The 22131-nt window shown below is 44.6% G+C and overlaps 2 protein-coding genes across 5 annotated transcripts in view; both read left to right on the top strand.

The window, feature by feature from the left end:
* LOC142489815 (tubulin alpha-1A chain-like) overlaps positions 1-12024 on the top strand; it is a 29369-nt gene extending 17345 nt beyond the window's left edge. For 2 of the 4 annotated variants that reach the window (XM_075591251.1, XM_075591254.1), the window contains 3 exons: positions 9716-9938; positions 10509-10657; positions 10819-12024. In XM_075591251.1, coding sequence (XP_075447366.1) covers positions 9716-9938; positions 10509-10657; positions 10819-11799 — 1353 coding nt within the window. In that variant the 3' untranslated portion in view covers positions 11800-12024. Of the gene's footprint in view, positions 1-6808; positions 6931-7598; positions 7620-9715; positions 9939-10508; positions 10658-10818 lie in introns of those variants that run through there. The other 2 variants (XM_075591253.1, XM_075591255.1) reach the window with 2 other exon arrangements.
* LOC142489816 (tubulin alpha-1B chain) overlaps positions 6809-22131 on the top strand; it is a 28538-nt gene continuing 13215 nt past the window's right edge. Inside the window, exon 1 of the mRNA XM_075591257.1 lies at positions 6809-6930. Coding sequence (XP_075447372.1) covers positions 6928-6930 — 3 coding nt within the window. The 5' untranslated portion in view covers positions 6809-6927. The remainder of the gene's footprint in view (positions 6931-22131) is intronic.

Raw genomic sequence — 22131 nt, 5'->3', positions numbered from 1 at the left:
ACCCCCCCCCCCCCCCAGAAGCGGCCAACGCCGCAGCACGCTCCCCGGACACCCCCGGGCAGCATGCGAGGATCGGGGGCAGGTGATTAGGGGGAGATCATGGGCAGGAGGCGGACTGGCGCAGGAGGCGCGCACGGGGGAAGCTGGGTTGGCACTTCCCCCTCCGTCCCACGTGGGGAGCGGAGGGTGCGGGGGGGCTGGATCGCGCGCTTGTTTTGGGCTTCCCCCACCGTCCCACGTGGGGAGCGGAGGGGGGAGGGTGTGGGAGCTGGATCGCGCGCGGCGCTTGTTTTGGGCTTCCCCCTCCGTCCCATGTGGGGAGCGCAGGGGGGTTGCTGGGTTGCGCGCGGGGCTTGGTTTGGGCTTCCCCCTCCGTCCCACGTGGGGAGCGGAGGGGGGGGGGCTGGGTTGCGCGCGGGGCTTGGTTTGGGCTTCCCCCTCCGTCCCACGTGGGGATTGGGGGGGGGAGGGATGCGGGGGATTCTGGGTTGCTGGGGGGAACAGGCAGCGCAAATGGCAGGACACTCTGCTTGCCCTGTGCACGCGCGCCGGGACCACAGGATTTGCCGCCATTTTTTTTAACTTTTTTTTTAACCAAATCAGGGAGGGGGATTATTTATTTATTTATTTATTTAAAAAAAAAAAAAAAAAAAAAAAATTGGCACGAGCAGGGGGTTTCATTGAGCTGCAGCACGGGTCGCCAGCTGCCTAAATCCACTTGCAACGGGCGACAGCTTATCATTATTTGTCGAGCACTGTATATATATATATATACCACAAGAATGACCTCGTGTTCTGTTCCAGATCCCAGGGTGGATAAAAGGCTTAAAATTGCTTTAATAACTGAGTGCATATCTTACCATTTTAAGGTGTTACCAACCAGTACATACTACCCTAGGTTCTTTTCCTTTTTCTCCCTTTGCGCCTAGGTCATTCTTGCGGTATCTACCTATTTGCAGCTATTGTGGAGCTGTGGACCTACATGGCAGGAAAGAGAGTAACCTCACGAGACGGATAAGTGGAGCACCGCAGATAGGGCAAAATTAAGAAGATATTTGACGACACTCTCTACCTGTGAATTGTTTCTGTTGCACCGATAATTGGACTATATGTCTGTTTATATACTATATGGCAGCAGGTTGAAATAAGGATAGTTCGATTGTAAGGGTTATTACCTTCAGATTAATATATGGTATAATTTTACATATTGAGATTGACCATTGTATAGGATTGCGCTGTGTGTTTCTTCTCTCTGATATATATATATATATATATATATATACACACACACACTCGACAAATTCTAAAAAAAAAAGTCACTCGCCCCCTCCCCAACTTTCTCACCTCATTTATTTTACCTGCTCGCGAGTGTTACCGGTGACGGGGTGCGGAGGCGTGGTGCGATGTCTCCCGGCATTCACCCGATTCTTCTCCAGCAACTTCCATGTCTCCGCTACAGCTTCCATAAAGATGGCTGCGCGGCGTCAAATGACGCAGCGTTGCCATGACAATGGGCGCTATGTGATATGCCAACATCACACTGCGTCAAGTTGCCATGACAACTTGATGCCGCGTGATGCCCCTTAGCATCCCGTTGTCATGGCAACGCGACATCATTTGATGCTGCGCAGACATCTTCATGGGAGCTATAGCTGAGACACAGAAGTTGCTGGGGAAGAATCAGGAGAATGACGGGAGATGCTGCAACCCCGCCATCGCACCCTGCCACCGGTAACACTCACGAGCAGGTAAAATGCACTCACCCCAGGCGAGTGGGCGAGTGCATTTGTCGAGCCCGGTGTATATACATTCTTGTACAGAGAGCAATTCATTCCTCAGATCCTTGGGGGTGTCCCGGCAAGTCAGTTCTTCCGTTAAACCCTCAGAAAGCCCCTGCCAAAATGCTGCCAGCAGAGCTTAATTGTTCCAGCCCATCTCTGCAGCAAGGGTTTGGAATTCAATGGCATACTGTCCCACAGTACTGGTTCCTTGCCGGATTCGAAGGAGCAAAACAGAAGAGTCGTGGCCAGGAGCGTCAAAAACGTTTTTAAAGGCATGGAGAAAGGTAGCGGTCATTACCAGTGGGGATTCTTTTTCCCAGAGAGGAGAGACCAGGCCAAAGCCTCGTAGGTCAGTAGGGAAATAATGTAGGCTACCCTATATCGATTGGTGCAGAACATGGAGGGCTGGAGTTCGAACTGGATCAAACATTGGTTCAAAAATCCTCTACAGGTCATAGGATCCCCTCCATAACGTAGGAGCGCCAGGATCCGTGGTTCTCTGGGCGTGGGGGATGACGGAGCAGGCGCCCGAGTTGCTGCCAGCAATGGCGGTTCAGGGGTAGAACCCACCTGAAGTGTATCCAGCTGGATAATAATGTCCTGAAGTCAGCTAGAAATGAGTGCCATCTGCTGGTTTTGCTGGGCGAGGCATGTCTCATAATCTCCAAGTAGTTCCTCTTGGAGAGCTACGGCTCGCACTACCTCAGCGGGGTCCATGTTTGGCCGAGCAAAATGTGACGGTGCTCATCTCAAATCAGGAAGCGGACCCGCAGGGCTGAGGTAGGGATGCAAATAAACCGACCAGAGCCGAGGGACAGAGTCCTGAAAGAGTATCCATAGTCGGTAAGCAGGCAGAGATCAGTGCTGGCGGCAGTGGTGCAAAGTCCACTAAACAGGCAAATGGTCAGGGCTGGCAGCACGTGTTTCACCTCCGCTTCCCTCCGTTTCTTTTTCCCTGACTCCCCTGCGGATGGACCACTCAATTGGAAGATCTTTACCCTTTGGACATTTTTACTATCACAGTGTGGCATGGATGGTCTCATGGACTATGGTAACTGATGTGAACTGTTAACCATTGTTGATCCCATACTAACAGTCTCTTTTTGGTACTGTGCCTGGTTTGCCTTGATTATACCAACTGCATTTACGGTGTATTTATATAATATATGTAGTTGACATCAGCATGTATTAGGCAATTAGGTGCATGTGTTATCTATGCTTGCTGTGTGGTTTTATATTTACTAGGGGTGAGGCCGGCCTTGTAGGTTCAAGGGGTTATTGTTAACCCCTTGTTCTACATATATTTTGTGCTTATAGGCATTTTTTCCCTTGCCTTGGGTATTAGGGGTCCATCAGTATCTTCATAGGGGATTTCCCCTGTCTGATACATATTCTATCACAGGAGGATGTCAGGGTTTGTTTTAATATTTTTTGTATTTTATGTTGGATTATTTGTGCTGTTAAATAAATCATAATTTTCTTTGATATTTGTTCTGAGTATACTTGAGTGCTGAGTTGGGACGCTTTTCTTTTTCTTTTCATTGTTATATTACTTCTAGTCCCTAGCACTGTTAGTGGTTATTATATTACTGGAATAGAGCCCAGGGCCCCGGACCATTCAGAGGCTCCACAAATACTATGGCCCAAAATTGCATTTTTAATTCGTAGTTCTAACTGAACGTAGCAAACATTACTTAATTATAAAAAAAAATTCTATCGTTTTTTGTATGAACACCAAAGTATTCATTTTATATAGCCTAATATTTTATATAAAAATTTTTTATTCAAAGATAATGTTTATACAATTTTTGATGAAATAGCTAATATAATTGATTTGCAGGAAATGTATTTAAGAAATAATACACAACAAAAAGCTATTACTTCATGACAACCTGGAATCAACATTTCCTAACATTGAAATTGCTTTACGAATGTTCCCTTCAATGACGGTCACAAACTGCGAAGGCGAAGGATCTTTTTCATAGGTGAAACGTATTAAGACTGAGCTCCTTCTCCTCCTCCTTCTCCTCCTCCTCCTCCTCCTCTGAAGTTGCTGCTTCAACCAAGACTGGACGCTCTTTCCTTGATGACAATCCAATCATATATACTTCCTAGCATCTAATTTGATGATGTTATTTGTGAATTTGTAGATAAAGAAAATAGAGACATGTAGATAAATAAAAAGTTTGTGTTTGTAGTAATATTTGCAGAATTTCAATGTACAGTAAATAAAAATACTGCTTTTGGTGCATTTGCATGTGTCAGACAGATCTGAAAGCCCCAATAAAGGTTTTGAATGTTGTTCAATAAAAACATACTGTATTTGTATTTAAGTGTGACCTTTGTGTGTGAGGCCCCCAATTTACACTTAGCCAATGGCCCCAACATTTTCGTAAGATGGCTCTGTATATACTGTATATATACTGTATATATCAGACAAGTTGCCATTGAAATCACACATTGTATTTTGTCTCTGCAGATGAGGTACAAGCCCAATCATTTTCCAACAACAAATCTTATATTTGTCTCTCACCCTGAACATATTAACATTTGGGAACCCCCATTGAACTTCATTTTACATTGTCTCCATAGACAGCAAAGCATAAGTCACAGAGAATGCCGAGAACAATAACTACAATGAATTTGCCAATTTGAGCATCAAAGTAAAGCCTAAAAGGAGAGATGGACCAAAACGAGCTATGTGTAGTCTTTGTGGTGGCTGCTTATTTAGAATAAGAGGCGTGAAATGCCACGTTTCATTTTTCTAATTTATTTGCTCTGGTGGAACTGGTTATTTAACCCTATCAGGGCTTGAGGGCCAGCAATGCATTACAGACCCCTAAAGGGTTAAGAAGTGTTGCCCTGCTTTGTCGCAATGTATTTCTTTGAATAGGGGGGTGACATATATCTCCTTCCTTGCTTAGTTATCAGGGGCTGGGTTATTGTTCCCGAACCTGTCAATAAATCATGCATCATATTCACGTAGTACTATATATATATGTGTAAGTATGTATGTATGTATGTATGTAAGAAAGCAGCGAGCACTCCAATGTAGATATCCAGAAAGGCCTGGTGCTAGTCCCATAAATAATGTAAAGAGTACGTTACCATCCAGCAGGGCAGCAGAACAGCAGAACAGCAGAACAGCAAAGAGAGACAGCACTCAGGGGTAAGTCAGCAAAATAATGTATTGAAACAGACACAATAATCCGACGTTTTGATCCCCAGAGGGATCTTCTACCTTGGGGTGTGCACACCCCCAGGGAGATCTCTGGGGATCGAAACGCCGGATGTTTGTGTCTGTTTCAATACATTATTTTGCATACTTACCTCTGAGTGCTGTCTCTCTTTGATGTTCTGCTGCCCTGCTGGATGGTAACGTAATATATATATATATATATATATAACGTAATATATATATATATATATATATATATATATTACTAGTAAATTAACTTTGTGGCTATATTTATTAAGCGGTGCCGCTGCATGGCACCTTTGGCAGCAGGAGACACTTTACAGCCTATTCAAGTAAATGGGCCAGAATGGGTCTTCTGGCACCGGGTGGTGTCATATAATAGCACCACTTAGCATAGGTGGACGGTAATGTTTCCGGGATTATCCTTTCCACACAGTACCTCTCTGATAGGATGGGCAAGTAGAGAAGGGTTGGGCCTTTTGGTATAAATGGCCTTAACCAGCAATGGTCCTGAGACATTTCCAAAGAACTACATTTTTTGAAGCAGAGACAACAATTTGGACTCAATGTTCACAACACTTAGCCTCCTAAACTCCAAATGCACAGTATTCATTACTGTTTTTAATACCTATTCATCAAATATTGCAGGACAATGGCTTCTTGGACCCCTTTCTAGGTAAAGCATTCATAAAATAATGGGCTATGGTTACTGGGGTATCTACTGCTAGATTTTTACAATCCAACAACTGCTATTATTTTAGAGGATACATTAATGAATACAATAACATGTTATCATGTATGTGGATAAAAGATGAAATCCAATGCAGCACACCTTCGCTTCCAACTAATTCACTTATAGGTCCTTATTTGAGTATCTGAAGATGATTCTGACTTTTTAGAGGGGAATACTACTGGTGCCATGGAGGCAACCAATGTGTACAAAAGGGTAGAAGTGACATCCTTCCACTGAGGGTAATTTGAGGGGTATACTATTCAACAAAACAGTTTCCAATCCTAAGAAAATGTGACCAATACAATTTCGCTGAATTGGTTAAAACTTTAATAATCACTATACTTGGCTCATTTAAGATGAAGCTTTGATGTCACCTTTTTCTGTCATATATTTATATTACACATTACAAGACACTCTTTGCACCAATGATGTATTAACATACACACACAGCTCCTCTGCTATTGTTACTGTAAAGGCTTTCATTTTGCTGGCAGAAAGTCAGGCAATCCTTTGTCAGCAATGTGAGTGCATAGTAAGCAGTGCAAACTATCCATGTCTCTCCTTCCCGTTATGTGAGCAAGACACCAGCATATCTTACTCAATTATTAGCTTTTTTTAGCCCATTATTACTTTTCCTGCAGCACTGAAGTGGTTAATCCATATGAACTCTGAGCTTCCTTCTATCCTCTTCATTGTTGCACCTAATCTACTCAGCGCCCACTGTACATTACGTGGGGCGTTATAAGAGTGGTCCCTTTTATGTTCTATAAGAAGTAGTGAATCTCCTCTGCATATTATCTGCTACATTTTCCACTGATCTCTTTTTGTTCTCAATGTCAGCCTCTATTCTGGCGGTGCAAGAGATCCATTGTCCCGGTTTCGAGTTGATAGATTGCTAGCAGATCTCTTTGGGTCTCTTTGTCCTACAGATGCCATGCAGGGCTCCTGCTGGCTTGGTAGGGCTGATTACCTCATCCCACGCTGAGCCAGCCAATCAGAACGCTGCACTCCCGGCTCAGGGAGGCAGTAGAACGCGTCGCGGCCAATCGTATAAAACATACCCCGGTCTCCATGGCAACGGGGCTTGTATATAATGGGCAATGTTGGACCATGTGCGATAGGTTCTCTTACATCGACCCCCTAAGAGTCGCGCTGTAAGAAGGCATCCACCTCCTTCCTCTCGCCCTCTTCTCTGCAGCCCCTAATCAGCAAACATGGTAAGGGTTCGTTCTTACTCAGGGCATCCTTGAATATTGTCATGTATATGTGCAGGGAAATGGCATGGGCAGGTGTTAAAATCGCCATGTGTTCGAAATAGCGTTGGGATAAGTGGTAGCGGTGATGCAACCTCCTAAGCTATTGTTTATGGGGCACAAGCAGCTCACCTGGACCCAATTCACACTGCTTCACGAATATGGTAACGCAATACTTATATGGGATGGGATGGGATGAAAAGCCGGATGGTAATTAGATAGCCAGCCCATCGTTGCTAATTGGGGACTGGTGAGGAGGTGGTGAGATTATATGTGGCATGTGGATGCTAACGTCGTTCCCTGCCAGGCATGCAGCACAATGCGTCGCAGCCCTGCCTGGCAAGGAAGGGGTTACCCAAGTAGAATGATGGGTTGTGGGAGAGCGAATGGAAGCAGCTACATAATGAACAATGGGCTCTGTGCTGCTGCTGCTGCTACAGGCGGAATGTCTGCACTCACTGACACATACTCCCACCAGCGGGGAGATCTGCAGCTGCAGCAGGCGGGATGTCTGCACTGACTGACACATACTCCCACCAGCGGGGAGATCTGCAGCTGCAGCAGGCGGGATGTCTGCACTCACTGACACATACTCCCACCAGCGTGGAGATCTGCAGCTGTACCAGCCCTGATCCTCTGGGGCACCCTGCGGGGTAAGCACCCTGTGTAACGGACATTATACAGGGAAAGGTGCTGGGAGATCGCGCTGCTAAGGATTTTCAGCACACCCCCAAAAATAAATGATAATAATCAGCCTGGCATGTTTAGACTGAAACACATCTGTTTTTATTTCCTAATAGCTGACACATCATTTATTAGGAGATGTGAAGGGGTTTACACGCCGTTGTTATTTTGCTATTTGGTATAAGTGCATGTTTTTAAGCGTCTCTATAGCACACCCTACCCACACACAGAGACTAGATTCATCTATCTAGCCAAGTGACAGCAGCGGCTGCCTGCCATTCATTCCTGTACCACTGCACTCCGTGTCCTGGCAAGGATGTATCAACACTAGAGAGCACACTAACCCATTGTCAGGTCTGCTTTGTGTCAGGTCTTCTAACATACAGTATATGTATTACAAATCTGACTCTGAAAGTTGTGTGTGTGTGTGTGTGTGTGTGTGTGTGTGTGTGTGTGTGTGTGTGTGTGTGTGTGTGTGTGTGTATATATATATATATATATATATATATATATATATATTACACACACCCCTAGAGAGTCACATTTGTATCGCCTTAATAAAAACATGTAAATATGGAGTGGGGGGGTGGTGCCCCTGTAATCGAAACAAAATTAGAAATATGACATCTGGCTTACTCGGTATACTGTATATGTATCACTACAAGAGTACCCAGCTCAAACCCGCCTATATATTGTTACTAGGTGCAGCTAATTATCACTATTTTTTTCATTTGCAAATGTACAGTTACATAAGCAGAAGACATGCCTTTTAAGAGGCCCTGTCTCTTTTTATAGAGAATACATTGCATGTAAACCTTTCTAAATTGAGGTGCGATTAGCTGTGCCCTGTTATATTACAGGTTTAGCATTTTACCACTCCCTTTGTCACGCATATCACCCATTGCATATATACTTGTATGGGATAAATATAGTAGATCGCGCCTTTCCTGTGCTGCAATAATATATATATATATATATATATAATATAATATATATATATATTATATAATATAATATAATATATATATATATTATTGCAGCACAGGAAAGGCTAAATATATATATGTCTTGATTTTGATGCTTGTGGAAATGTACCACACAGTATTGGTGTAATCAAGAAATACATTCTACACGTTGTTCTTATGCAATGTAGTAACTATATGCGGCATGATATTCTTGGCAGTGGGTACCTTCAACACATAGCTTCTTATAAGTAGAGGTTTTGTCTTTTGTACTAGTCGGGCCTGTCCACCCATGTGCTCATCCCAGGTCAGGGTAAATTGGCACAAAAGCAGATAATGAGATCACCCTCCACGAGGGATGAAAAGATCCTGAGAGGGAGGGATAGAGGCTGGAAAAGCACGTTAACACCCACAGTGTCTCCCAATAAACTTTGCTGGAAATATGTCAGAAAGAGATTAGCATTTTGTTTGGGAAGCTGTCATCTTCTGGCAGAGGGCGTTGGGCAGTCTGGGTGCACTATAATAATGACTGCAGAGTAGTTTAGTAGATTGGCTTGTTACAGTTCAGAAGCTAGGTAAGAGGGAGTGGAAGGATTTTAAGTTTATTTGTTTTATAGATGTGTACACCAGTCACCTGCCATTCCTAAGGGGGAATTTGATTGTGCTGCAATGGGTGTGGCATTTGCAAAGCATCAACTATCTCCTGTTGCAGTGCTGAGTTTCCTTTCTGGGGTCAAAGGGGTTATTGAACCAACAATGTAAAATGCAAATATTCAACATAAGAGTGGTCCCTTTTATGTTCTATAAGAAGTAGTGTACTTTACAACATTTTAAAACCATTCATTTATTTGCCTATGAAATGCAATTATCTAATTCAGTTTAATAAAAAAATGACACCCCCTCCAGTTAGAATATTGTTGCGTTTCTATTGCTGCATTTTAAATTTGATTTTGGAATAATGGTTGTTTTGCTTTTCACATCATAAAAAGTGAAGTGGAGTGTAATCTTCAAGTTTATGACGGCAGCTTTATGAGCTATTAAACAGAATAAACACTGGTTTGAAACTAAACATACATCTGTTCTTTCTTTCTCTCCCTGTGCAGCGTGAGTGCATCTCCATACACGTTGGCCAGGCTGGTGTGCAGATCGGTAACGCCTGCTGGGAGCTGTACTGCCTGGAACATGGCATCCAGCCTGATGGGCAGATGCCCAGTGACAAGGCCATTGGAGGAGGGGACGACTCTTTCAACACCTTCTTCAGTGAGACGGGAGCTGGCAAGCACGTCCCCAGGGCTGTGTTTGTAGACCTGGAGCCAACTGTCATTGGTGAGAGCACAACCCCACCTAGCTGCCCATTTCTTGACCAGCGGAAAAGTTGGGGGGTGTTAAGCCTAGAATGCCAATTCATTTCACTCTGTGGACACAATTACTGCCTTATTAAAGACTGGTTTGGGAAAAATACACCCTGCTCATAAAATGGATTTTAAGGTTGATAGGCAAGTGGCAACTGAGACAGTATAAACAAGATTCCGATAAACTCTTTTCATGAAGGGGATGGGATTTTCATATGGGTAGAAATATATGTTCTTGTCACTGATTCATTGGCTCATTTTACCGACTCAAGACGTAAAACCTGTTCATGTGTATGACCTGTTGCTGATATATGTCTTACCAATTTTGGACTCCTTTCTCCCTATTGGAATGAGGTTTTATTCAATAATTACCAAACTTGTGCCATGAAATACTGGCCATACTGTGACTGGGCTCATTTGCAGATCTGGCTTTTCCACTCTGGTTGATACTGGTTTCTCATCATTTACATCTTCCAATCAATATTTTCTTGAGAAAGTCCCCTTTGTTTGCGATGTACTGATATTTTAATTCTCTCTCTCCCAGATGAGGTACGCTCAGGAACATACCGCCAGCTTTTTCATCCAGAACAACTCATCACAGGAAAAGAAGATGCCGCCAACAACTATGCCCGTGGGCACTACACCATCGGCAAGGAAATCATTGACCTGGTGCTGGACAGGATCCGCAAACTGGTGAGTATAGTGTTTACAGATCTGACCTTTTTGCTTTGTTTACATAATTCACAAGAAGTTCAGCACAATAACGTTGGAAGAAAGGGAAAATAATATATTGTCAGGAGAAAAACAAGTGGGATTAATAGACATATTTGCTTGTGTTTTGATTTCTCTCACAGGCTGACCAGTGTACAGGTCTGCAGGGTTTCCTGGTCTTTCACAGCTTTGGTGGTGGCACTGGTTCTGGTTTCACCTCCCTGTTGATGGAGCGTCTCTCTGTCGATTATGGCAAGAAGTCCAAGCTGGAGTTCTCAATCTATCCAGCTCCTCAGGTCTCGACAGCTGTGGTGGAGCCCTACAACTCCATCCTCACAACCCACACCACCTTGGAGCACTCAGACTGCGCCTTTATGGTGGACAATGAGGCCATCTATGACATTTGTCGCAGGAACCTAGACATTGAGCGTCCAACCTACACCAACCTCAACAGACTAATAGGTCAGATAGTGTCCTCCATCACAGCCTCTCTCCGATTTGATGGGGCCCTGAATGTAGATCTCACAGAGTTCCAGACAAACTTGGTGCCCTATCCCCGTATTCACTTCCCTCTCGCAACCTATGCCCCAGTTATCTCCGCAGAGAAAGCTTACCATGAGCAGCTCTCTGTGGCTGAGATCACAAATGCTTGCTTTGAGCCAGCAAACCAGATGGTGAAATGTGACCCACGCCACGGTAAATACATGGCTTGCTGCCTGCTGTACCGAGGTGATGTGGTGCCCAAAGATGTTAATGCAGCTATTGCCACCATCAAGACCAAGCGTAGCATCCAGTTTGTGGACTGGTGCCCAACTGGCTTCAAAGTCGGTATTAACTATCAGCCTCCAACTGTGGTTCCAGGTGGGGACCTGGCCAAGGTGCAACGTGCGGTGTGTATGCTGAGCAACACCACCGCAATTGCTGAGGCCTGGGCTCGCCTGGACCACAAGTTTGACCTTATGTACGCTAAGCGTGCCTTTGTGCACTGGTATGTGGGTGAGGGTATGGAGGAGGGAGAGTTCTCTGAGGCTCGTGAGGATATGGCTGCCCTGGAGAAGGATTATGAAGAGGTTGGTGTAGATTCTGTAGAAGGAGATGGCGAAGAGGAAGGAGAAGAATACTAAATTTTATAAATATCAACACGGTGCTGCTTTCACAGGGAATATCGTACCATCTGAGAAAGTGTGAAAGTGCGATCAGTTCATTTATATGTGGCAATCTTATACTTTGGTGTAATTTTGCTGCATGGTAATTGGTCTAGTCCAAAACAACACTTCAAACTCTTGTGACAGATCCAGACAGTACATTTCTGTGATGGGTTTGTCAATAAAAACATTCCCTGTCTTATAGATTGTTTTTCTTGTGTCCGCTTTATTAATTAGCATGTATTCAATCTTATCTCTAACATTAGGAATACTTCGTTACATTTCCTTCACACAACTGTGTCAACTACCAATGTTTTTTGGCCAATGTTTTTTTTGTTACAGATGTAATTTGTTACATATTTTAAGTAACCTCCTGCCAGCACTAAGGAGGTGTATAATCAAAGTTTATTGGCGGCAGAAATTAAAGACAGGAAAAAAATAAGAAGAAAACAATTGTATTGAAAGTACTGGTCCTGATTTTTTGCATTCCTTCTCCTCTTGACATGTTTACGTTTTTCTTTGGGGCATATGTATCAAGGCAAAAGTTCTGGGACAAAATAACTGCACCGTATGTATCAAAGAAAAAAGTCCCATTGAAATATATGGAATTTGTTTCTTTCCTACATCTTGTTGCATTTTTATATGCCATAGGATTGCTCCACGTTTGCCTTGATACACAGAGCCCTATGAAATGAAGTACAAAGTGATTTATTTTCTTTGATACACATTGCAGTTTATTTCACCTAAGAAACTGATACGTAGCCCATTGTTGTGTCAATCATAATACCATCAAATCCCTCATCTGTAGTTGTTTGCACGAAGGGTGGAAGGGATTAGAGATCATACCAGGACCGAGTATGCAGTCTTTACTAGTTCCCTGACGTGGAAGAAACGCAAATGTGGTCAGGAAAAGGTCCAGGGATAATGGATGTATTTTTATTTATAAAAAATGTTTACCAGGAAGTAATACATTGAGAGTTACCTCTCGTCTTCAGGTATGTCCTGGGCACAGAGTTATAACAATACATGGTTACATGAAAAGAATAGGAGGTTTTACAGTCAATTCACAGACATTTTATGGACAGATAGAGTTGAAAAATTGGGTGCAGGGGATAAAAGAGCTGGTGAGTCTCAGATTGAAAAAAAAAAAAACACACACAAAACCCCAGCAAGCTTTTTTTGGGAATCCCTGAGCCCCCACAAAATATATATATTTATATATAAGTGTCAAAAAGGAGAGCTATTGAGCGTGGCATATGTATACAGCAAACGACAGAGAAGCCCAATGCTACATCCAACATGACAAAAATATACAGTATTTATTTATTTATTTATAAAATATTTTACCAGGAAGTAATACATTGAGAGAATGTAAAATACTTAAAATACTTATATATTCTCTTGAAAAAGGATCATTTAGTTTAACCCTTTGGCCATTGGATCTGTATCCAGTAGAATGAAAGGACCTACTCACTTGGGAAGTGGGGAGGGCCGGGCTTTAAACCTGGGAAGTTAAAAATGCAAGGTTACACATTTCAAACGGCTTATCCACTCTTGGTAATCAATTACACAGGAGTGTCAGTTCATCCATATTAGCCCTGCTTGTTCTTTAGTAGAAAAGAATGTAGTGGAAACCTCAAATATTTCTTCTATTTTGAACAGGTGCTCTGCCCTCTTTGGCTTTGTGGGGTGGGTAGACCTTGCAATGTGCAATTTGAAAGTGCTACATTACCATATATTTGTGCTCCTCATATAACCTCTCACATACACATGCTTACACTTTTGAGGACTGTGGTTCTTGTTTTGGCTTTTTAAATGCCATCTAGCAAATTTGTTACCATGTTTGACATTTCTTTCATAATTGAATATACATTTCGATACTTTTGCACATCTCTGCCCAAATACCACAGAACATATAATGCATGCTGCTTTCCTTAGCTTTGTGACTTAGGCCTCGGCCAGGGTTCCTGCTGGCGTGCGGAGGCGCGCTGAGGCTCAGGGAAAGCGGGTGCTTTCCCTAGCCTTAGACAGCGCGCCGTCCGGGGGCGTGTCGGCGGGCGGGCCAGTGACGTCACGGAGCTGGTTCGCCCTCATTGGGCGAACCGCTCACGTGACCGGCCCTGCGCTCCGGCGAGCGCTGAAATTAAAAATTCTGCTAAGACCTACGCTTCCGCGCATTTGCGGAAGAATAGGCGAGCTGCTACTAATGCCCGAGGCCTTAGGCTAAGGCCCCGCTCCCTCAGTCAGCGCGCCCGCACTGCATGCAGGCAGCGCGCTGAGAGGCACAGACCGCTATCTGCTGTCTGTAGGGAGCCGGAGCGGAGGGGATGTGGTTTGAGTGGGGGGGGCGTGGTTTGAACGGAGGGTCCGTCCATTCGTACCCCCCTCCCCTCCTCCGGTGTGCAGGAGCCCGGAGGCCAGGCACCCTCCTCCTGAATGAAACTTGAGCCGGCAACGCTCCAGAACACCTTCTTCTGGTGGCGCTGTCCAGCTGATGCGTCACAGCAAGTAGTGAGCCACGGAGGGAGGAGGCAGCGGGGATTGCAGGTAAGGGGCTGGTGGCGCACGCGGACGCACGCACCACCGGACGCAGCGTGGACCAAGCCCTTAGCACTATCCAAATGTTACATTACTGTAACTCTATTTTCCCAAATGTTTATGATTTATTAGCTACTCCCTGTGCTTGGAACATTTTCAGTAACTGACATTTTTAAGAAAAGAAAATTCCAGATCTGCTGGTCAAGCAGCCAACAATCCATCCTTATTGACTTTCAACGTGTTTCTATCAATGCTCGGCCACTGCAGCACAGGCTTTTTTAGAAAATCTGTTGAAGTTAATCAGTTCAGCGACTTACTCTTCATGCAAGTAATAGGTGTGAACAATCACTCATATGCAAATTAACGTGCACAAATAATGCAAATGAAGTCCAGTTGCTGCCTAAGGCCACGTTTATAGTTACCTCACGCGATGAAGCGCTTGCACGTGGCGCACGCCTGACGCAGCGCGATCAGTAAACTGTGCTCTCTGCTGCAGGCGATTTTCAGGAGAGAGGTTGGCGTGGTGGGGGTGTGGCACGTGATGTCACGCTTCACGTGACGCGGCCATCACTTGGAGAGACAATTTCATTTGTCTCCTGGATTCTGCCGCCAGGTAGCTTGGTCGCACGACGCGGTCACAGCACTGTGCGCATCTTCAATCTAAAATAAGTATTTGCATTGGCGGCGCCGTAACTATGAGACTACGCCCCCAGTCACTCCGCGCGCGCTTGGGTCGCAGTGCCTGGCGGCGCTGCACCTCGTGAAGCCGCGATCTGTGGTCTGTGAGGGGAAAGACAAGATCGTGATGGGGGAGGACATGGCAGGGGCGCGGCAATGACGTCACGCAGCTGGTTCATCCTCATTGACTGAACCGCCGCCATAACATGACCCACACTCTCTCGAAACATTGTGTGGCACAAATAAATTAGCATTATAATCAAAATCGTAGAGCGTAGGATCCTTCTTTTCCTGAGTATTGACCTGGAATTACTCTGACAGGTACTCCTTGAACCAGCAGCACCGGTAAACTGTATGTATTTATAATTTTTCATTGTGGTGTGCAGCATACTCTTTTATTCTAGTCATGTGAAAGCATTGGCAATATTCATTCCCAACAGTCTTTAGAAAAGGGAGATCGTAAACACTCAACATCAAAACGCTTTTTGTCGAGGCACAAACAAGTTACCTACTCCACAGGTGCGCAAACGCTTTATGTCACGCCCTGCTTTTCCTCCACGCAATTAGTAGCGCCCCTCCCACCCCCACCCTCTGCCTGATGTAATCCAAATTCGCGCCCCCTGCCACACCCGCCATTCACCAGTGATCTTAACTCCATCAGCTCGCTCGGCTGGAGGAGGAGAGCGCCGGGAGGTGATCCGTTGCGCATGCGGCACGCGCACTGGGGCCAGAGCCTTACACAACTTATTAGCACAGCTTGGGTTAAAGAAGTGCAGAGCCAGTAACCCTGCTCACAGACAGCTTTTCCGACCTATAAAATGATTAAATGCAAGTGCAGGTTGCACCACATTATTTACAGGTTATTATTATTTTTTTTTTAAACGCGATATGCGGGCACTCATTACAATCCAGATTTCCAGAAGTTATTACATAACTTAAAAATAAATATTATTTCATGTTATTTAAACGTTCATCATTTATGTGGCAAGTTTTTACAATCGTTAGCAGTGTCTTGGTGATAACACTGTTTCTCAGACCACAAAGCTTCGCTATGTCCTTTGTTTGCAAAGGTAAATAGGAAACTATTGTAGCCCCCTGTAAACAGCACAGGCTATACACATCTTTCTCCTACTGTGGTAAGTCCTGTTAAGGGCAGGCGCCAGTAGTAATCATGGGTTTTCCCCCTTCACGCCCTGCCCTGAGTGATAGATGCAGGCCCCTGACTCTGCTGCAGGCGTGAGACAGAGGGGAGGTCCTGCTGACATCATGAGGGGTGGGGTTGACTCTATTTAGCAGCCAGCTCCTGTGAGTGACAGTTGGTTCTCTTCCGAGTCTACTTTAGGAAGTCGGTCCTGGGAGTTGAAGGAGAGGAGTAGGTCGAGCTCTCTCCTGGGAGCAGGAGAGGTACTAAGAGAACTCTGGCCTATGATAGTCGGCAAGTGAGCAGAGCTCCGGTGGGACCGATGCCTCTCACCCTGATGAGGGGGTGATGGGGAGGATCTACCCCCGCCCAAAGGGGACCCTCTGAGGTGGGCACTGGGGTATTGCGGCCCCTCACAGACCATCCTGTCGGGGTACCTCTTGGAGGAAAGGAGAGGAGAAAGGCTGTACACCTTGGGATCTCTGTGTGTGCTGCTGCTATTGCTGTTGTTGTTGCGGCTGTATGCTGCAAGGCTGCTGTGTGCGATCTAGAGACTATAAAGAGAGACATTGCTGATCTTACTAAAGACTGTTGTGTGATTCTGGAGCATCCACCCTGGGACCAGGGTCAATCTCTTCTATACGGGTCCTACCCCATACCCTGGGAAGGTATAGAGGATGGAGGCGCTGCACCACCACTAAAAGAATGAGGCAACTACCACAGAAGCCTGGTCCTGTGTCCCCAACATCATCGCGGGAAGCTCAGGCCCTCCTGTTACCGGCAGGTATGCACCACTCAAACATGTGTAGCCAGCCCTCTTACACCCTAGATATAGCACTTGTGTCTGGGGGGTGGGGGGGGGGGGGGGGAACAAGGGTTACACTATTATTAGTCAAAAGGACAAACACAAGTAGCTGATATGACTGAATCCAGGGTTCCAGGTGGAGAGCATATTCATTCTTCACTTTACAGAAAAATAAGACTTTCACCCTTTGGGTGCCCTTTAGACGTAGCGACTACATTATTGGGTCTGGCACTGTAGGGGTCCCATGATGTAGTAGCTACATCATAATGATTCTGCTCTATCGCTAATTGGAATGTAAGGAGGAGGACTCCTCCCCTTCCGTCACCAGTGACAGTGCGGTCACAGCAGTCAAATGCTGGCGAGTACAGGAGGGGCCGTGGTACTCAGGTGCTGTGGATCCTCCAGCACTCAAAGGGTTAAGGGCGATTGAATGTTTCTAAGGAAGCCAATAACACTAAAGTGTTTTACCAAAACCTATTTTACCCTGTATGTTGAACTGACCCCTTATTGTGGCTCTTGGGGGAAAAGAAGGTGTGGATCACGGCTCTAGCTGTTTCCGTGACACTGAGGACTGCCTTACCCTTACCCTTACCCTAACCCTTTTGCCTTCCACTGTTTAATCAAGAGCTAAAGGTGCCAGCCCACCTAAAAGCAACATTTTGCATAGCAAATAAAAATACTGTGAGCACATTCACATCTCAGACAGGTCTGCAACCACCTCCCCTCCCCCCCCTTCTCTCTTAGCATACAGTGCTTCCACTGCAGCCAGGGATTCTGGGAAATGACATGCAAATGAGCACCTTTTACTTCATCTCCATTTTAACATGGACCCCTATAAACATATGCCTGCCGTATTACACAGAATATAACAATCTAATGCCAGGCTTCACTAAGCGCTAATGCGGGGTATTGCAAGTTAACTGCCATTGATTTGAATGGCAGTTTACGCCATCAAGGCGATACCCGCATCGATGCTTTGTCAGCTGACCCCTAATTGTCTTCCTTAAAAAAATGTAACCGTGCTTAAAGCAAATATATGGCTGGTTTTGTATCTTTGGAAATCCGGCATGGTTTCCCTTGGGGTCTCTGAATGGGAGGCTATTCCTCAATGAAGACTTTCCTGTAGGCTCTTCTCACTCTGTCTATATCAGAGCACCAATAACTGTAATGAAAGGGGAGGTAAAGGGTTCAAATGCAAGAAACGAGATAATCTGGCGCGTGGATTGAGGGAGAAAAAAAGGAAGAGAAAAAAAGAAAAGAAAAACAATGGTTTGATATTGTTTAGAGCTTTAACTCCACAAGAACAAATGTACGTAATGCGCGCGCATGCGATTCCTAATAACGGTGTTTTCTGAGTTAGAGATATCATTAAGTGTTGTTCACCTCTCTCATTCCGCTTTGGTGAGTTCTTTTTTTACGTATTGAGAGCCTTTCAAACAATAAAAAAAATGACATACAGTAGCATAATAGTTTTATTTAAAAGATATAAGTGTAAAACCAGGAGAATCCCTCACACACGCCTATCTTGGGCTCTGTGCAGCATGAATACAATGCTTTCCAGCAGATTATGAGTCTCGCGTATCCTGTCTCTTGGTCGTCTCTGATGCCCAGATCTTTGCAGGGCTTTGTACTAGGGCCGATCCCCTAGTCCAGGGGTCTCCAAACTCAGTCCTCAAGAGCCGCACACAGGTCGGCTTTTATGGATATCCATGTTTCAGCACAGGTGGCTCAATTAGTGGCCTTGAGGACTGAGTTTGGGGACCCCTGCCCTAGTCCAAAGCCGTTTGTGAGGGCATTACATACATTTTTACTTGTGGAGTTAAAGCTCTAGTCTAAACAATTGTTTTTCTTTTTTCCCCTTGTAACAGGGGAGTAATCCCTGTTCAAGTAATGTGCCTTTAATCTAGCAGTGTGGTGGTTAACTGCTAGTAGTCAATTAATAAACACCACCTGCCTGATTTAGATTGCTTACAAAAGCCTTTCTGTTGAGACAGGAAGTGACTCCTTAGCTCTGACTGAGAGCTGAACTTTGGAGACAGAGCAGTGTTCTTGAGTCTCCCAGGAGAGACTGACCAAGAGAACACACATCTCTGGAGCTGACCGGTCTTGAGCTCTGCCTAGCATAGCTGATTGCAAGACACCAAATAAGACTTCTATACCTGGATGCTGATTTTCTGTGCACGCACGGGTGCGGTTCCAGGAGAGCAGAGAAGCTTACTCTACAGCAGCTAACAGATAAGACTTTCATTATTAAGAGACTGCTTATATCTGCTTATTTCATGCTATATGTTTTGGGGCTGCGAGACATGCTTTACTAAGGGAGATGTGAATTAATTGCATAGGATTTCACTAGAAATACTCCCAAGTGAATAGAAGCTTTGTTCCCCCCTCCCCCCCCCTGTGTTTGGATGATTTCCTGATGAAAAGGAAAAGGCACAATAAAGCCTATTATAATTTCACCTTATAAAGTCTCCAATTGTGTACCTCTGTGAACATCCGTCTACACCCCTCTTTCTTTTTTTCCTCCGTCAATCAACACACTGGGATCTCTTTTCTTGCATCTCTACTCTGAGGGGATCTAGAAAAACCACCTCTATCAACTCCGGCAGCGGGACTGAGTTATTTCTTTGGAACCTTTGTCTGCATACAAAGATTGGGACTTCTGTATTCATCACCTGCATGTATGGTACTAAATAACTCGTGACTTATACGCATACGGTCTTGACAGCTATTTTTGCAGCACACAGGATAAAAATATTGTTCCTTCATATTGGATTTTATGTTAGCGCTCCTTTATCTCTTTTTTCATGTAAAGGTTTTGCCTCTCCTAACTTTTGTTTAACTCAGAATGACGTCACACAAAAGGGAGTCGCCAGAGGAAATCAACCCCCTCCCATGTCTCAGCTCATCCTGTTTACAAACTACCCTGAAAAAAAATATTTCTAAGTACTTCCAGGTGTTGGATGTTGATAATAAGATATCAATCACCCACTTTTAATTCATTAAATATGTCAAGGTCATGAGAACACTTTGGTCCTAGGAGGAACTGCCCCTTTAAGTAGCTTGTATAGTTCAATTACCCGGAGCAAGTCTTCCTGGAGCATTTTTATTTAAAGCTGAATAAGTAACCAGCAGAAGACGTATCTGCTTTCAATTCCATGGATCCAAACAGCTTCTATTTACAATTCTGTATTCATTTTTCCGAGGCTCGTGCCCCACACTTGTACCTTCTGAGAAAACATAATAGATCTCGGCGATCCTGGTTGAGCCTTCCCGACATTTGGTAGCTTTATTTATGATTCATCCATGATTTAAAAAAATAAATTAAAAAAAATACTGTCATATGAATGTTACTGTGGTACTCTGGGGACACACATTTTGACATTATTATTTTATAGGTAACTTGTATTAACCCTTTGAGTGCCGGGTGGGGGGTGCAGTACCAGAGCGTCACTGATTACAGGAGGGCAGAACGCAATCTCATCCCAGTTGAGCTAAAAGCCCATGGCGTAGCCACTGCGTGGAATTCCAGACCCCGTTACGTGGTGGCTATGTAATGGGGGCAACAAGGGGTTAAACTCAGCCATTTACCCTCACTCCGTAACAGAAACTACAAGTGATGACTTTCTGCTTTCCTAAATCAGTGAGCTTTAAAGCAGCAAAACATGTAGCACTGCAATATTTATTTATTTCAGGATTAAATTAGGGGGTCACTGTAGCTGAACTGTGTTAAATTCAGCTCCGGGGATCCCCTGCTTCCAGAGATACTTACCTCTGTAGGGGGTGCTGGTATCACTGTGGAGTTTAAATGGCCCGGTCACGTGGCCAATAGGAAGCTGCACAGCATGATGTCACGGTTTCCTATTGGCCCACGTGATGTGGGATATTTAAACGCTGCCATTTTGTTAGGCACACAAGTTCTCTGGCTGCAGAGATACCTGCACCCCTATGAAGGTAAGTAATTATCTGGGAGCAAGGGATCCCCAGAGCTGAAATTAACACATTTCAGCTCTTGAGGTCCTCTGCTTCAAACGTGCAATAAAAAAACCGTGCAGTGCTACATGTTCTGCTGCTTTAACCTGCTTGTGAACAGTGTGATCCACAGGTCATCAGGACTTCTACCAAGAAACTATTCAGTGACGTAATGTACTTCTCCAGTCATCATAACTTTATTGATATATTTGATTTTTACACAAAATAATTCAATTAAATGATCCAAAAGTTAGCAAAAAAAAATCTGTAGTAGTGTAATGTAAATAAATTATATGGCATTGGAATATGTAACAAAGTTAGACTTCTGTGCTTAGAATTTGTATTTCTCATATGGGGCACTCCCAGACATTTAGCAAAGTGGTACATGTTTCCTTTTCCCTGTTCTGAAACGCCCTTTTCCGACGCGTTTTGATTGTGGAAATTGCATTTTAATGCATGTTAAATTGAGGCCTCGGTGAGATAATGTTGTGATTTTACCTGAAACTGTATTGAACCATAATCATGTCTGGCTCCAACTTGGGGCCCATTTCCTCTCTCTACGGCTGACTATATTTATCTTGATGAGCACCAACCACACCCAAGACATCTACGCCCTCCCCCCTCAAACTCAGATTTTAACAAATCTCCTTGCCTATTTAATGAGTTTAAAGGGGTAATTATATTCTGTCCGAAGTGGTCGTTCTGTGTTCAGCCAAAATTCCTTCTTGACTTTAATGGAATTTTTGGACAAAAAGGGCCCAAACGGGCACTTTAGACAAAATAGGATTAGCCCATATGAGTCAGTCCCATGTAGAATCAATGATGGTGGTCCTCTGGAGTTAAAGCAGCAGTCTAAGCTGCCGGTTTTATTTATCCCCCCCCCCACCCCTTTAATATGTGCATCAAAATAATCCTCTGTAACAGTTACTCACCACAAACAAGACGGGACTGCGAGGCCGAGGTGGGGATGTTAGTGTACACCGACCTCCAGCCGCGTGAGCGTGTCCGGAGTGCAGAGTGAGAGTCGTATAGCCGGGTAAGGGTTGGAGAAGGGAGGATAGTCGTAATACTCGCCATGGTCAGGGGTTGCAGAAGTCAGATGGTCATAGAGGGTAGCCGGGGTCCAGGGGCGGAGAAGGTAGAGGTCCAGGTACAAGCCGAGGTCAAAACACTAAGG

Source organism: Ascaphus truei, chromosome 3 (assembly GCF_040206685.1).
Source record: "Ascaphus truei isolate aAscTru1 chromosome 3, aAscTru1.hap1, whole genome shotgun sequence".
Taxonomy (NCBI): domain Eukaryota; kingdom Metazoa; phylum Chordata; class Amphibia; order Anura; family Ascaphidae; genus Ascaphus; species Ascaphus truei.
The sequence above is the reverse complement of the archived record's forward strand: the minus strand, read 5'-3'. Positions and strand labels throughout refer to the sequence as shown.